Here is a 13,951-nt window from a genome sequence, read left to right on the forward strand (position 1 = left end):
GGTTAAGACGGGGATTTCATTTGTTTGCTTCCTGAGGCATTAGCCATTGTTGAAAAAAGAAAAAGTTAATAATGAAATATATGCTCTTAAACCGTGTTAGCTAATAATTTTCGATAAGGTCTCTGACTCAATCAATAATTTTTGTTTAGGATTTATTTAGTTGAAAAACTTGATTGATGATTTTAATAGTTTAAAGTGATAATTGATTTTGAAGCTTTGATACGGGGGAGCTAGTGGTATGTCTCATTTTTATTTTTATTTAAAAAAAAAATAGAAGTGCGCTGTTTAACTTTTAATTAATTTTTTCCAAAATATAAAAATTAAAATGAACTGCGGCTTCCTCAGTCTCCCAATCCCGTACTTCACTCAACGATCCATCAACAGCCGTGCCACCAACACCGGTAGCAAGGCAAGGCTTCAGATCAGATCCATGAGAGCCGTCGTCCAGCGAGTTACCTCTGCAAGCGTCGAGGTCATTTTTTCAAATTTACTTCTCTTCATCCTCTTCCACTTCAATTGAGCTTCAATGCATCACTGCAACGCTTCATATGCAGGTGGACGGCCATATTGTATCGGCGATTGGACCGGGCCTCCTCGTTCTCGTCGGCCTCCATGAATCCGACACCGATTCTGATGCCGAATACATGTAAAGCCATTTGCATCCCCATTTATTGTATGTATTCAATTAAGTACTGTATGAACTGAAACTGGCAACTAAAGACTTCTTAATTGACGTTTATAAAATAAAATGTGCAGATGCCGTAAGGTTTTGAATATGAGACTGTTCCCAAATGAAGCTACAGGAAGAGGATGGGACCAGAACGTAATCTCCATTCTCCTTATATATCTATCTATTTATATATGATATACTAAATCTAAGATGTGTTGGGATGAATTGAAGGTTTTATCTTTCCTTTTACGCGTATGTATGCAGGTTATGCAGAGAAATTATGGAGTTTTGCTAGGTATTTGAGACATGATCTTCCCCTACTTCAGTCTAAATGATGCATTCTTAGAAGGGATATATTTGTATTTGACATTTTCAACTTGGAGCAATTTTTGGTTTATGGTATATGTAGTAATTTGAATTCAGTTAATAGAATTCATAAAACAGGACACTTAATTTGGGTTCAGAAGTAGAGGCATGGGTTTCCGCCCACCTCCGACTGTCCGGAACCATCCCTTATAGAGGTGGTTAAGCAATGGCTCCGCCATTATCCACCCCTCCATCTTCATTTGCGGGTGCTGATTGCAGTCCTAGCAGATAAATGATTGTGCATTTTTTTACAGCATCATTTTGGCCTGGGTAGTGGCAAAAAAAGGAAAAATTAAGCCTAGCCTATATGGTCGGGGTTTAATTTTTTGCTCTCCATGGCTGATTCCGCCACTGCCTAGCCCCAACATTGTTCTATGTTGGAAATGTTGAGCACTAAATTTTACAATTTTTGACGCTAAGAATATATATGCACTTGCTAAAAAAACACTAGAGCCAAATTTGAAGCTTATCCCTTCTTAGAAATGGATTAACAAGTATCTGTCTTTTCTTGCATAGTGATCTTGTTTTGCTTAGTTGATCTCATTTTTGTAAGGTTCATTTTCGATACTTGGTAATAGATATCAAAATGGCATTATCTAGTTTTGGGTGATGTTTGGTTGTGACAGTGAGTCAGTTTACCTTGTATGGAATCTTGAAGGGAAACAAGCCAGATTTCCATGTAGCAATGCCTCCCCAGAAAGCAAAGCCATTCTATGATTCCATAGTTGAAAAATTTAGAAAATCTTACCAGCCAGAGGCTATAAAAGGTATTCTATTTATTACTTCTTGTGACTGTTTAGCATTAACATAATGTAGTTCCATCGTTTTCATATTTTAAATTGTAGTGATTTTACAAATAAGAAACATGAGAATTGCAGGTTTTTCCTACTTTAGTTATTCCGGTATCCCCTTGAATTTGTTATTACTACATTGCACAATTGAATTGAATATACAATTTGTATCATTCTTAGCAAGGCCGAGTTAGTTTTGTTAACCTTTTGTTGGTACAAATTCTCGTTTCTTCGTATATACATCCCCTGCTTCTGGATACCATTTGGATTTAAGTAAATGAAATCCTCCAGCATTATAAACTGTGTTTACAATTATATTCAAGTACAAGACATAAACTGTAATGACACTATACAACTCAAAATTTATGGCATGAACGCTTAGAAGATAATGTAGAATCTAATTCTATTCAGAGATGGACATGTGTCATGGAGTAATTGTATCTTACTTTGAGTTTGTTTATGTTTGAAGTTGATATATAATGAGAAAATGCAGTTACCTTGCATATAACATTATGCTGTTATATATGGCTGTTTCATTCTTTTATTGACTAGTTTTGAATTGTTTTGTTCAGATGGTGTATTTGGAGCAATGATGAAGGTAAGGCTTCCTTGCTAGTTCTGCCTCGTCACTCATTACCCTAACGTATATGTTCCCGGATTTTTGTTAAAGGTTAATCTAGTCAATGATGGACCAGTGACAATGCAACTCGATTCACCGCAGTCATCCAAGTGAGTGCCCCTTTCTGAAATGACCAGTATTGCAATTTGGTGAAATTATGGTACTTGATGATTTATATTTGGTGTTATCAGTAGAGAATCGCTGAATTACAGGTGCCATATTGTTTCTCTTATCAGGAGTACAGATTCAGCAGCAGAAGAACCATAAATTGGTTTAGGCAGCATGTTTATCGATACCTACAACATAGGGTTCCTAAAACCTCATGAAGATTCAAATCAGAAATAGTACGACTTAGTTTACAATTTGATGTGACTTATTTTACACAATTGTTATTTTTTTGTCATTTATAGGCGCTAGATGCATAATTAACCATTGTACTTTAAGGATTGATCATTTATTTTTTAATTTAAGCTTCTGAACGTTAATTTTTACATATTCAACCCCTTACAGTTTCATTAGCTAAGTCTTTAGTGAAGGGTTCAATTATGAAAATTAAATATCAAAAGTTTATTTAAGAATCTTTTTGAAGACCAAGGGTTTAAATATGATTTTTTGCCTATAATAGTTTAAAAGGCATGAATCGATGACAATTGTTTTCCAAATTTGCTTTTATTTATGGTCAATAAGAGGTTGAGTATTAATGCAACAATTTCAATAAGTTATAATATTTAAGAAAAATAATTTTTGCATAGACAATAGAGTTTTAGATGAGAAATATTAAGGGTAAAAAAAGGACGGCCAGGTGCATTACGTGTCCCCGCTTAAGCGATGGAGGCAAGCCTTCCTCCGCCAATATTTTGACAAGAGACCACTCCTAAGACTCGAACCCGTGGCCTCTCAGTCTCACGACAACAACATTTACCGTTGTGCCAAGGCTCGCCCTCAGAAATATTAAGGGTAAATTAGTTATTTTAATACTCATCAATATTTTATTTGGTCTTAGTAAAAATCTTATATATACATATATTAAAACCAGAAACCGAAAAATTTATTTTATTGATCCATTTATTTTAGTATAAATATATTGATTTTGGCCAAATTTAACTGATTTTTAGAAAAATTTAGATTTACTCCTAAACCCATTGTGTAATTTACCCAAACATTTTAAGTAGTATTTTTATGATGAATTTGATTTAAATATTGACATTTTGGTAGGTTATTTACAAGGTAGGAGCATATTTATAAGTGCATATGTATTCTTAATGTAAACAATTTTACCCTTGTTTTTTATAACTGTTTTACTTGCATCCCATAAGGAGTTGAAGGCCAATTTGAACTTTTAAGCCTGCAAATAATAATATTAAAAAGTACTAACCAAGAATTAGCAGCTATACAAAAAAATGCAATATGCAGATCTGAGCAGTGAAAAAACAAAAGGTGACAACACCCTCAGATAATTTACACAGGCTGCAACATTTGATCATAATATTACTAGCTTGTTCCGGAAATGAGCTCCTATCCTATGTTTCCATGGACAGGATAGCTGCTGCAGTAAACAGTGCTTCTTTTCCAAGAGGCAAAATCTCCATTTTCCTGCAAATCAATTAATTCATGACACAAGTACGTACCCCAAAATAAATATAGCAATCTCAACGAATTCCGCCCCTGCCAATAGCTGATAAAGTCAAATTTATTTTTTCGACTTAAAATGTTACTTAAACCCTGATCTATCCAAAATTTATCATTTAGCTCCTGATTTTAATCAACTTTCTGAGCCTAAAACTGTCATGAAGGTTATAACTCAATTACAGTAACAGAACAAAACAAAACAAACGGGCAAGCCTGGGAACAATAAAATCTTAGTTGTGGCTATAAACATACCACTACTTACTGGAGAAAACTATCAAATTCGCTACGAGACATGAGTATACTTAACCACCTTTGGTAGTCGTTATGGTCCGTGTTTCACATGACTTGCTTGAACTATGTCATCTGATTGCAAATTGTATTGAAATTGTGTGTAAAATGTGTTGCAGTTGATGGAGTAATAGCATCAGTATCGGTAGTGATATGCCCTATTCTAGATTGGTTTAGTTGACAAAGTGAACATGTATAATTGTGCTAAGTAGTGAACATAGGAACATTTCTTGTAGCTATAGATCTCTGCTAATACTGATGATATTAATCCAGAATAAGCATATCACTATTAATATTGATGATATTATTCCACCAGCTGCAACAATTTTAACAATCCAATAGAATTAGCATAGACCAATTCTAATACTGATGCTATTACTTCACCAGCTGTAACACAATTTCAACACAATTTACAATCAGATGACATAGTTCGAACAAACCATGTGAAACACGAACTGGACCGGACTATCAAAAGTCAAAAGTTTAAGAAATATTAAAGTATACAATGGTTACAAGTATACCCAGGTCCGACTTGTATTAGACCCCAAATGTTTATATTTGTTTCGGTCTACTCATGATTCACGAATTGACCTCCCCTATTCTCTTAAGTGTATTTTCAATTTTACCATATTGTTCTTATTCCCTCTAATCCAACCCAGTGATTATTAAACAACTGAAATTAGGACCTTCCTCCTTACAACTTAGTAGTAGCCATGATATAACGATGAGCATACCAGTACTTACTGGAGATTAAATTATCAAATTCGCTACGAGAAATGAGTATACTTAGCTACATATCCAGTAACTATTCTACTTTAATATTTCTTAAAAATTTGACTTTTGGTAGTCGGTCGGTACGTGTTTCACATGGTTTGCTTGAACTATGTCATCTAACTGTAAATCGTATCCATATTGTGTGTAAAATGTGTAGCATTAGTATTTGGTTAAGTTGACAAAGTGAATATGCATAAAAGTGGTAAGTAGTGAATATAGGAACATTTCTTCAAGCTATCGATCTCTACAGATACTGTTATTCACGATACATTTTTCCTAACATCTATACTTCCATGGCACAACTCAACATATTCTATTGGGTTGTGCCATTGAATTATAGATGTTAGGAAAAACATTTCCCGAATAACAGTATTTGTAGAGATCGATAACTACAAGAAATGTTCCTACATTCACTACTTTGACCACTGTTATGCATGTTCAATTTGACAATTAAATCAAACAATAAGCATATCACTACTATTAATAATGATGCTATTACTCCACAAGCTTCAACACATTTTAAACACAATTTCAACACCATTTACAATCAGATGACATAGTTCGAGCAAACCATGTGAAACATGGACCGGACCATTAAAATTCATTTTTTTAAGAAATATTAAAATAGAATAATTACCGGATATGTAGCTAAGTATACTCAGGTCCAACTTTTATTAGACCCCAAATGTTTAGATTTGTTTCGGTCTAGTCCCTCATGATTCACGAATGGACCTCCCCTATTCTCTTAAGTTTTAATTTGACTCTTGTTCATATTAACTCGCCTAATTACACCCTCTATATTTTCAATTTTACCCTATTGTTCTTATTCCCTCTAATTCGACCCCATGATTATTAAACAACTGCAATTAGGGCCTAGGGATGCTGTTATTTCTTATTCCCTCTAAAAAAAAGGGCGGCCCGGTCGCACTACGCGTCCCCGCTGAGCGAGGGTCCGGGGAGGGGTCCCACCAAGTGAAGGTATTTTGCAAAGGTACAAGAATCATCCAGAAAAGACATGGATCGTGCTTTTGGAGTTTTAAAGGCGAGGGTTGCCATTATTACTAACTCAACATGATTTTGGAGGAAAAACGTGAACGTGCATTATCCTACACTATGATAATTGAGGATGAACAGGATATAGCCTTAGCCATTCAGGATCCACTTATAGCATCCCCAAGTCTAGAAAGTCCAACAAATCATAATACTCAGTTCCATGATTCCTATAGTGGTATCGGAAAATTAGAGAAAAAAAGACACATTTTGATATTCGCAATGAACTAATAGACCATTAGAGCATGTTTGGAAGGTACATTCTGATTCAACGAATTAGAACGATGGAGTTGGTTCAACACTGAGTTTTATGCATTTCATGTACTTGTGTTGTGTCATTTTCAATGTATGGCTTAGGCCAAAGTTCTAAGTAGTGTTTTATTTGTATGTTGGCTTTCTTATATTATGTAATTGTTTATGGTTTTAAGCCTAACACAGTTATTTTTATATAAAAAAAATTGACACAATTATGACAATTTTTTTAGTTGAGTTAGGATTGACTCTTTGACACTAATCCGATAATTGATACGACACTAACCAAATAATTATCATTCCTATAACAGCCTCTCTCGCATTCCTTCACTCTTCGACAAGGGAGACTCAAAAATTATTTTGAACCAAATTCCAAGGACTAGTCGGGATCTGCCCTCCCTTAGGTCTGCCCCTGCCAATAGTTGATAAGATCCAATTTTATTCTGACATACGCCACTGACATATCCCACATGTTAGTATCCCCTGAATTTTGAAGCATGTACAACACAAGTTCAATCTTACATGTGTTGAAGTATTATCAAAAGTTTAAACTAATATGAAATTTTATTATTATATCTTACACCCAAGCCCAGTCATCCGTGATTTGTAGTTCTTGTTTACCGTACCTATTCTGTAATTACTTGAGTAGAGCCTAGCACTAACCTCTCACTGCCTTTATTTACTAGTCCTTAACTCTCAAAGCTAGAATGTCTCTTTTTTTCCTTTGCAAAGTGGCAACTTGGATTCTCGACCAGCCTTTTCTTGCACAAGCCATTCATAGAGCGCCATTCAAGCCTAAAATTAAAAGTAAAAGGGGATTCTACAGAAAAGAAAGAGAGGTCATTCAAAGAAATAAGATGAAAATTCAATGCTTGTCCGATTCCATGCTTATGATTGAATTCTTCTTGGAAACCAAGTCATTAGACAACACTGCGGATTCGATTCCTACCCGCTTAGCTCAAATAGTAGCCCTAGCTAGATTATCAAATTAGAGCTTTATCTTGAGTTAATACAATGAGTAAGCAGGACAGTTAAGTTAGAAATCCTTTAAGTCCCTCTTTAAACTCCGTCCCTCACAAAAGTAAACAAGTTCTCAAGTGGCACCAGCAAGAGAAAAAGCTCTTTTTTTCAAGCCTGGAGCTTAGCTTTAGAATAAATTCCAAGGAACAGGAATAAGTGAATAATAGTTCAAGCAATCACCTATTTCAAAGACATTCTATCTTAGAAACATGAAGCTTAAAATCACCTAAGAGCATCTCCAACCGCCTCTTAGTTGGGCTCTTAAGTTAAAATTTGAGTAGAGAGAGTTAAAAACCAACTCCAACAACCTCTTAGTGGCTCCTCAAATCACTAAAATTATTTCCATTCCTCTCTACTGTTGAGGAGCTCTTAGTACCTCCTTATTTCAGTTTTTATTAATAATTTATTATTTAATAGTTACGAGGAGTATTGTTGGAGATGATATCTCTTAGCCAGTCCTCAAATCACTAAGAGTGAATTGTTTATATTATTTTTAGTGAGTGTAGCAGTCTTTTGGAGATGCTCTAAATGTCAAAATATTATATCATAGTTGGAAGCAGCTAACCACTCATCTACGTAACAAAGATAGACCCCATGGTGAGTAGTATAATATCTTAAACTTGCTTATTCATGTTACTACTACTTAGGCTAGATTGTATATGTGCAAGTAAAAGTGACATAAACAAGGTTATAAGAAGAATAATATTAAAATCTTACCCATATGAGCTTTTCAAACTCCTATATGCAGAGATTAAATTCTCACAAAGCTCCACAAGAGTGTTTCTCTTCACTTTATCCTTGGAATCAAAATTACATTTAACTTCATTATGAGGTGATGGTAATGACAAATGTGCCTGAAACAAAAATTAAATGGTTTAAATGAATCAAAATTATTATAACCTTTCGTTTAAATATGATTTTGTATCCTTAAATGTACTTTCGAAACAGTGGTTTTTAAATTTTTAAACAACAATCCTTGACAAGTTTAAATTTAAATATATAATGGATCAATTAAGTTGATAGATTCCTATTAAGTTTAGTTTCTTCGCCTCTTATTGTATTATTGAGTACAATCAACAGCAACATGTTATAGAACAATGAGGCGCAATTATCCTCTCAAAACTCCTACTGCTTATTTCCCTTAGAACCTTATTACACCAGCAAGTATTTCATACTTCTTGTTGTTAAGAAAGGCCAGTTTATGATCCTCGGAGATACCATCCTGATATAGCTAATTCTTTTTTTCAGATGGATGCAAGAATACAATAAAAAAAACACCTAACTGCTAATAAGTGGACACTGCAGATGATTGTAGCCAAAAAAAAATAGCACTAGAAGGCCACTTGGGCAAACACTGAACGAGGATGAATTAGCGGACATGGTGTTCCGTTAGGTGAACTATAACAATTTTTTAAACAAGGAAAGCAGTAGCATCACTTAGAATCAGGTAAATGTATCATATATCATTATTACTATTAAGAAAAAGGAATCACAATCACCTGAAAACCATGTGCCAGCAGTATCTGAACTACATCTTTGCTTATTTTTTTGGTAATATTCTTCATGCTACTGACATTTGAAAAGCATTTGAAAATGCCTATCAATGTTCCGTCATACTCTACAGAATTATCCGATCTCCGAGTGCGAACAGAAGGCTATAAGAAAGAAGTACTAACTAAATTGTTGTGAAAGATAGAGATGCCTTGTTTACCACCTCCATGATTGATTAAAGGGCGGCCCGGTCGCATTACGCGTCCCCGCTGAGCGAGGGTCCGGGGAGGGGTCCCACCACAAGGGTGTATTGGGGGCAAGCCTTCCCTTGCCAATTTAATTGGCAAGAGGCCGCTCCTAAGACTCGAACCCGTCCATGATTGATTACTTTGCAAAAATAAATATGGATCATTTTTAACTATGAATAAAACATGCATACCTTAGCTGTGTACTTCGCGAAATATTGCATAACAATTTCCAGTTTCCATTTAGGTTCACTATATGTCTGCAAAGTTCTCTCATAATTAATGTGCTGAATGATTTCATCCAACAAATTCAAATGTTTGTAAAAACAACTAACAAAAAAAGAAAAAGGAACCTAGGATGGCCATTCCATGAAATTTTTTCAAAAGTTGAATCAAATTCTAAAGCCTTGACCAGAGTTAAACTTTCAAAAATTGAATCAAATTTCAAAAAATTCCAGTCCCGAAAACCAAAAATGCCCAAAACTGTATAATTGCATGGAAATTCGTCTGTGCAAGAGATGAGAGGATTATAAAAGAGAAAATCAAGATGGATACCTGAAGAAAATGGGAAAGCATATCTGTATCGTAGGTTAGCTCATCCAGAATTATCTCTATCAGAGGAGTTCTGTGCCAAGTTCAATGAAAAACAGTAAGCAAGTCACCGTATCAAGAACATAGTGAGTTAAATCATTAAATCAAGAAGACAAGTGAACACCTTACACCATCAGCTCTAGTCGTAGAACCTTGTGAATCTGCTTTCTTCCTGGACATATCTAGATCCATAATCTGAAATTGGGTTGAAAGTTTCTTAGAGGATGATTTTAAATTATCTGAGACTTGAGATGATGGAAATCTTTAACTGACCATCGTAAGAAGTTTTTGCATGGCAGTACGAGTAGCATTTCTCACTTCAGGCAGAGCAAGCACTACAGCAATATCTTCATGTTGAGAAGGTTTTTCCATAGAACTGTTAGAAGATGCAAGATCATTATCAAGTTCTCCAGAAACTTGGCATAGTCCACACATAATGGATAAGCAATCCTTCATTAGAACTTTGTAACTAATTCTTCTTGAACTCTACAAAACCAAGCAATAATAACATTTTTTTACCATTCCTTTCAAAAAGAAATGCCACAAGTTGCAAACAGAATAATTTAAATAACTAAATATCATTGAAGGACAATTGGATTGCTCATGATGTAAACACAAAACTTATGAACTACATTAACACTACTGAATGCACAAATCTTCATGATTCAAGGCTCACAAGCGGGAACATACCAGAAGCATGCTGAGCAAAGACTCTTTTACAAACATCCATTTCATGGTTTCTGCAACATAAAAAAGCTGGTTAAGGTATTCTAAAACACTGAAAGTATAAGAATACGACATGTACTGTTACCTTCATAAGCTTTGTTGCGTGATACAAAATCTCCTTCAAGAACATTGATAAGATACTGAAACATCAGCATCTTCCTCAGCGACTGAAACAAATGAGCCATATAGAACAAAAGGTGAAGGTTGTGATCCCCCGAGCTTCATTTAATTTCATTTTAAAGCATATGGAGTTGGATGTCACACCTTGCAGGACACAGAAGGCATTCTGCAAAGCATCTAACACCAATAAATGAGTACTTGAATGGTGCAAAGGAAAAGTACAAACTAACCTTTATGTCTAACGTTGAAAATTTGGTTGTATTGATCACTTCAGCAAGATCTTGTATTAGCAGATAGAAAACCTGGAGTGATGGAGGCGAAGATACATGGGAAAAAGATTACCAATATGCACCAAACGAATAACAAATAGATAACTTATTCTAAGAATGGAACATGCTCAATAGCCGATAAAGCAACCTCAAGACTAAACATAACAAGAAGCTATAATGCACGGAAACTCTTCATGACTAGCGTTTCCCGTTTCCGAAAGATGTGGGAAACGGAAACTCTCGGAAACTGATACGAAACGTTTCCGGGCACGTTTCCGTAATTACCAAAAATATGAAACGCGTCTCTTAGTTTTTAAACGTTTTTCCCTACCTATTTCGATTAAAATTCTGGAAATTCAAACTTTCTATTTTGCAGTTCCTCTTTAATCTAAGACTAGGAAAATTGAAACTTTGTATTTGAGAGATAATTACTTACTTGTATCCTTCAATTTAAAGAACTTATCCATATTTCTTTCTCCTATAATCCATGTCTCTTGAATCTTGATTGAGCTTGGACTTTTTTCATCTTGTTCTTCAATCTTGTTTTTATTTAATGTACTATTATATTTTTAATATTTATAAATATGCCCCTATATTTTTAATATTTACACGTTTCCCCCACGTTTCCGTTTCCTATGTTTTTCAGAAATTACGTTTCCCCGTATCCGTTTCCGTTTCCGTGCAACATAGACAAGAAGATGAAACGTCAAATTTTAGTCATGTTCAAGTACAAAACAACCCCATCTCTCATTCCATACCATGTGCAGATAAGAGATGCAAAAATATGAATGATCACATGGTAAGATGTGTGAATCATGACCAGAAAGTGTTCATACTCAACTATAGGCTAGGAAATTAATGTCTACTTCACAAAAAATCATATCATCACCCATTTTACTTCACGAAATATAAACCATGATTCTCACTTGGCCAAAGAAAAATTCCTTACCGCGGAATCAAATGGTCCACTAGAGCATTCCCCAGCAGTATCTTCCTTGCCAGCTGTGATATCAGAACTAAAAACAAACGGGGACCAAGCCTAATAGGTAATAAATTGAATGTTTTACTTACCATTATCATCCATATATAAAACTATAGAACTGAATATATGTCAATTAAAAAGGCCAAAAAACTAGTACCTCTTCAACCACCATTGGCTGAGATGACTCTGCTCCTTTATCTGATAAATCAACTCGGGGGAAACGCTATTTATGAACAAGCCAGAATGAACAGAATAAATGTTCCAGTGAGATCATAAGAATGCACGAAGCATAACAAGGGTAAGATACTAAACAGAATTAAGAGTGATAAAATAACAGAAGAGATGCAAGCAAGCACCTTCTCGATCTCGTCTAGAAGTCGAAAACTTTCCATTATCAACTCCGGAGATTTTACAACTCTTAGTATTTGAAAAACTGCCTCGCACATCTTGCTTCAACAGCCGAATTGATTATCAATGTAATTATTAGGATACAGTGATTCAACAATACGCTCTAATTATGGTAAATAACACCATATTAAGCATTTTGAACTATTAAAACACAACACATAAAAGTTTGTTAATTAAAGAGGATTAAGCGGTTACAAAGTAGGAGGCGCAGCTTTATCTTGATCCAACGAAGCAGCGCGAACAGCCTGAAGAAATACAATTCCTGTATTTCAAAGAGAAAGATAAAATGAACTCCAGATTTCCACTTCTCCACTTTCTTACTGTTTCTCGAGAACCAAACAGATAATAGGAAGAATTAAATAACATAAAAAAAAAGACGCACTATCATCATTGGCGTCTTGAGTATCTTTGGAATCGTTTCCATCAATAATAGCTAAAATATTTTCTTCAACGCCACCTCTGGCTCTGCTTCCTCTTCTGCTGCAAAAGGTTTCCATTTTCCTTTGTTCTTCAAGTGAACTTTGAAACCCTAGGTTTCCTCCTCTTCTTCTTCTTGTTCTTTTTTTTTTAATATATATATATATAAATTAAGCTTTATCTTGTCGCAGAAAGTAATATAATTCCCGCCTAAATTGAATAATAGTAACCATGATCGAAAAAAATAGCAACAAAATTCCGTTGCCGGGAATCGAACCCGGATCTTTCGGGTGAGAGCCGAATATCCTAACCGACTAGACTACAACGGATTGTTGTCATAGTGTGCATAGAAGCAAATGTTTTTCATATAATATCACGCCAATTTTAGCATAACACTTGCTACTAAGTTTTCATCCGTCAAACCGTTAGATTTCGGCTATTATTCGAAATCGAGAAATTTCTACATGAGCTAATGTTATTCGGAACCAATTAACTTTTTCTTTAATATCATATTGATATGGTAAAATATATTGAAGGGAAAAGCCCATAACTTATTCTTTGGACCAGTCCAGTTAGGGTCCCCGAACGGAACTAATTAAGGAATGGGGTTTCGACTTTTATAAACACGCTAAGTTAATTAGAGAGAGAATTTAGGTTCCGAACTAATATGATGCTGACACGTGTACAGGAGGGGAAACCCAAATCACTATAAATAGAGGTTCAGCACAAGGAGAAAAGTACACATTTTTTCTACACTATACTACTTATAATTTCCATTTTAAGTTCATTACTCCATATTGACTTAAGCTTCTGAGAGGGTTCGTCGGTCACCGGCTCCCTATCTGACAGTGTACTATTTTACAGGTCATAGAGTGGTGATTCGATATAACGACATCACATATCAATAAAGGCAAAATCTTTTCTTTCTAGTTCTAATAAAAAAAATTGAAATTGGCTTCTTTGGACAGAATCCATGATCAAGGACTCGCTCATTCACACAAAAATGATTCACCTATTCTAGTTTATTATCTTTATTATTGTCTTTTGCTTTCTGTATTGAAGGTGTGCTTCCTTCAAAAGACATTACCAGATGTGCTTCATACTCGATCTTATAGATATCCAAGAGAATGATTCTGAAGTATTTGAGCAATTTCAATAATCGGTTCATTAATATTCTTGGTATAGTAGATGTTATCACACATACAATCATACTCAATTTGATGGAATTGTTTGATCTTAAAGG

At 34.8% G+C, this 13,951-nt stretch overlaps 2 protein-coding genes and 1 non-coding gene across 9 annotated transcripts; 1 reads left to right on the forward strand and 2 right to left on the reverse strand.

Annotated features, from left to right (window-relative positions):
• The first annotated feature begins 301 nt into the window (after nt 1-301).
• On the forward strand, nt 302-2,939 carry LOC136231897 (uncharacterized). Of its 2 annotated transcripts, XM_066020905.1 has the most exons (8): nt 305-472; nt 555-646; nt 757-823; nt 935-965; nt 1,663-1,803; nt 2,400-2,425; nt 2,498-2,556; nt 2,683-2,939. In XM_066020905.1, the coding sequence occupies exons 1-8, from the start codon at nt 326-328 to the stop codon at nt 2,711-2,713; spliced, it is 594 nt and encodes a 197-aa protein (XP_065876977.1). In that variant the 5' UTR covers nt 305-325; the 3' UTR covers nt 2,714-2,939. The 2 variants fall into 2 exon arrangements, with proteins under 2 accessions (XP_065876978.1, XP_065876977.1); XM_066020906.1 differs by lacking the exon at nt 935-965 and having other exon boundaries at nt 302-472; nt 1,695-1,803.
• Nucleotides 2,940-3,776: 837 nt separating this feature from the next.
• Nucleotides 3,777-12,873, reverse strand: LOC136233521 (negative regulator of systemic acquired resistance SNI1). Of its 6 annotated transcripts, none has more exons than XR_010690868.1 (16): nt 12,674-12,873; nt 12,487-12,553; nt 12,240-12,333; nt 12,041-12,106; nt 11,851-11,940; nt 10,863-10,934; nt 10,598-10,679; nt 10,477-10,526; nt 10,060-10,272; nt 9,911-9,981; nt 9,751-9,820; nt 9,390-9,455; nt 8,959-9,114; nt 8,177-8,256; nt 7,103-7,259; nt 3,777-4,039 (listed from the first exon to the last, which is right to left on the reverse strand). XR_010690868.1 is itself a non-coding variant. In XM_066023198.1 (15 exons), exons 1-15 carry the CDS (start codon nt 12,786-12,788, stop codon nt 3,967-3,969), a joined length of 1,365 nt encoding a protein of 454 aa, XP_065879270.1. In that variant the 5' UTR covers nt 12,789-12,871; the 3' UTR covers nt 3,777-3,966. The 6 variants fall into 6 exon arrangements, 4 of the variants coding, with proteins under 4 accessions (XP_065879270.1, XP_065879269.1, XP_065879271.1 ...); XR_010690867.1 differs by having other exon boundaries at nt 8,177-8,313; nt 12,674-12,869; XM_066023198.1 differs by lacking the exon at nt 7,103-7,259 and having other exon boundaries at nt 12,674-12,871.
• Nucleotides 12,874-12,964: 91 nt separating this feature from the next.
• TRNAE-CUC (transfer RNA glutamic acid (anticodon CUC)) lies at nt 12,965-13,037 on the reverse strand. The gene has a single exon. It is a non-coding gene; the product is annotated as a tRNA-Glu (tRNA).
• Nucleotides 13,038-13,951: the final 914 nt, after the last annotated feature.

This window comes from Euphorbia lathyris, chromosome 6 (genome assembly GCF_963576675.1).
Source record: "Euphorbia lathyris chromosome 6, ddEupLath1.1, whole genome shotgun sequence".
In the NCBI taxonomy this organism is placed as follows: Eukaryota; Viridiplantae; Streptophyta; class Magnoliopsida; order Malpighiales; family Euphorbiaceae; genus Euphorbia; species Euphorbia lathyris.